The sequence below is a fragment of the Corvus brachyrhynchos genome, unplaced genomic scaffold (genome assembly GCF_000691975.1).
Source record: "Corvus brachyrhynchos isolate BGI_N302 unplaced genomic scaffold, ASM69197v1 scaffold150, whole genome shotgun sequence".
NCBI lineage: Eukaryota > Metazoa > Chordata > Aves > Passeriformes > Corvidae > Corvus > Corvus brachyrhynchos.
The window spans coordinates 2,107,134-2,109,713 of NW_008236162.1; the positions used below are offsets into that span (position 1 = coordinate 2,107,134).

Below are 2,580 nucleotides of genomic sequence, written 5' to 3' on the forward strand. Positions count from 1 at the left end.
AGGGTGGGCGCGCGGAGCTGCCGCACCGTGCCCGTCAGCACGGCCGTGGCGCCCAGCACGGCCAGCTCTGACCTGCCAGGGTGGGAGAGGATGGTTATCCAGTTGTCCAGGGAAAAAGGGGAACCCCCTGCTCCTGGCTCCAAGGGGGTCCTGGAGAGTGAAACACCCCAGCTGGTGCCACTCACATCTGCAGGAGCTGCGGCTGCAGGATTCCCTGGAAAAACTTCTCCTCCACGGCCTCGGTGATGGCATCGGCCACGAGCTGCAGGGCACAGAGGGGCTGAGCGTGGGGAACCCCCCAGGATGAGAGGACACAGTTTTGAGTTGCACCCAGGGAGGTTTAGGTTGGACATCAGGAAGAATTTCTTCACAGAAAGGATGGTGGGACATTGGGGTGGGGCTGCCCAGGGAGGTGGCGGCGTCCCCGTCCCTGGGGGTGACGTGGCACTCAGAGCTCGGGGGCATCGGGCACGGGATGGTCTTGGAGCTTTTTCCCAAACTAATCAATCCTGCGATTCTCACCGGGTGAGCGCCCAGCACCAGCTCATCCAGGAAGTCCAGCCAGCCCAGGAACTCAGCCAGGCTCTCCTTCCCCGGGAAACCCGCGGCACCGGCACCATCCCCCTGCGACCTGCACGGGAGGGAGGACGCGGGGCTGTGACACAGCCTGGGTTGGCACCTGGGACCTCCATCCAGCGCCCCCCTCACCTCCAGCTGGCCCTGTCCATGGCGAGGACATCAGCAGGGTCAGTGCCGGCGGGCACGGCGCTGTAGAGGTCGCAGAGGTGGCCCGTGAGCAGCTGGCACAGGGCACTGCCCCGCACCAGGCAGGTGGCAGCCGCCTCCTGGGACAGCCCCGCCAGCAGCAGCAGGTTCTCCCGAGCCTTCAGCGCCACACGGCTCTTCTGCGAGGAGGAAGAGGAGGAGGAGGAGGAGGAGAGCACAGGGGTTGTCACACGCCTGGCAGTGCCCGCTGTCCCCTCGTGCCACCCCCGTGCCCGTACCTTGCTCCTGCACAGCCCCACCAGGCAGGTGACGAGGTTGCTGTCCCGGCGTGGCGGGGAGGGCTCGGCTGGAGGGGAGCTGGCAGCAGGGCCCGGGGGATGCTCCGAACCCTCTTCCCTGGGGTTGTCCGGCGGCTCCGGGGCTCTCCTTCCATTCAGGATGTTCTTCCCCTGGAGAGGAAGAGGAGCGGCATCGTAGCCACCACCTTCCTCCTCCTCCTCCTCCTCACCCCGAGGAGCTTTGAGGCGAGGAGGGGGCTGCAAAATGGGTCAAAAGTCCCAATTACAGGAGCCCAACCCCCACTGAGGACGCCACACTGTCCCACCTCCAGGATATAGGGCAGCAGGCTGGGATCCTGCTGGATTTTGGAGCAGAGGACGGCGGCAAACTGCACCTCCTCCTTCTCCGTGCCAGAGCCCAGGCGGTCCCCGCTGAGCTGGAGCAGCTTCTGGGAAGGCAGGGACAGGGATGTGGGGATGCTGGGGGCTCTCTCGCCCCATTCCCGGGGGTGTCACTTCCCAGGGGTGTGGTGGGGACAGGTGGGACCTCACCTGCACGGGCCGGTGGACGTTGAGGTAGTGCAGGAGCGGGTGCTGCAACTGCCCCAGCACCCGGCCGAAGAAGAGCAGGACCTGCTGCCTCATCCCGGGGGGATACTGGGACAGGGACATGGGGACACAGGTCAGATGGAGCCCCGATTTCCCTGGAATTGCCCCAAATCGATCCCCCAGCACATCCCTCCTCCCCTCCCTTTAATAATTAGGGGCTGAACTCGATTCTCTGCATTGAAAGAAAAAAAACCCGGGGGATTATTTCCCATTTCCCAGCAATGGGGAATTAAAACCTCCAGCACCCCAAAAGCCCCGAATCGCCCTGGGTGTGAAAGGACCAGTGAGTTTCCACTTAGATTTGAATAAAAATCTATTTATAGGAGCCGTGTTGCTATTATCAGCAACAAAGGCACAGCAGAGCCGTTATATTTGTTATATATTTGGGCAATATTTACTTTTCCAAAGCTGGTACCTTGTCCTGCAAAGCCAAGTGCAATATGTTAAAAAACCCCCTGTGTGCCAGATATTATAAAAAAAAAAATCCTTCCTGTGCAAGCGGAGATGTGATGATCCCAGAAAGGATCCCAGTGGTGAACTTTGAATAATCCAACACCCTCCCAAAAAAGCCAAGTTTTCCCTCACAAAAAGCCTATTTTCCCCAAAAAAAGCCAATTTTCTCAAAAAAGGGCAATTTTCCCCCCCCAAAAGAGCAATTTTCCCGAAAAAAGTGCCAATTCCCCCCCCCAAAAAGGGCAATTTCCCCCCAAAAAGAGCAATTTCTCCCCAAAAAAAGCCAATTAAAAAAAAAAAAAAAAGAGCAATTTCCCCAAGAAAACCCCAAGCCCCGTGACCATCTCACGCTTCACAATCTCCCTTTCCAGGTAAAAATGCTCCAAAATGAAAATTATTGAGGGCCACCACATAAAGCAGCTGGGAAACGCTGCGGGTTCGGCCCCTCCGGAGGGATTTTCCCGGTGCCTTCTCCCACCTCCCCCTTTCCCAGTGTTCCCAGTGTCTCCAGCAG

The 2,580-nt window shown here is 58.9% G+C and overlaps 1 protein-coding gene across 1 annotated transcript in view; it reads right to left on the reverse strand.

The window, feature by feature from the left end:
• FAM160B2 (family with sequence similarity 160 member B2) overlaps positions 1–2,580 on the reverse strand; it is a 19,551-nt gene that overhangs the window by 1,902 nt on the left and 15,069 nt on the right. Inside the window, exons 8-15 of the mRNA XM_017732461.1 lie at positions 2,545–2,579; positions 1,557–1,661; positions 1,331–1,453; positions 1,005–1,175; positions 709–905; positions 523–631; positions 186–262; positions 3–72 (exon numbers count right to left, since the gene is read on the reverse strand). Coding sequence (XP_017587950.1) covers positions 3–72; positions 186–262; positions 523–631; positions 709–905; positions 1,005–1,175; positions 1,331–1,453; positions 1,557–1,661; positions 2,545–2,579 — 887 coding nt within the window. The remainder of the gene's footprint in view (positions 1–2; positions 73–185; positions 263–522; positions 632–708; positions 906–1,004; positions 1,176–1,330; positions 1,454–1,556; positions 1,662–2,544; position 2,580) is intronic.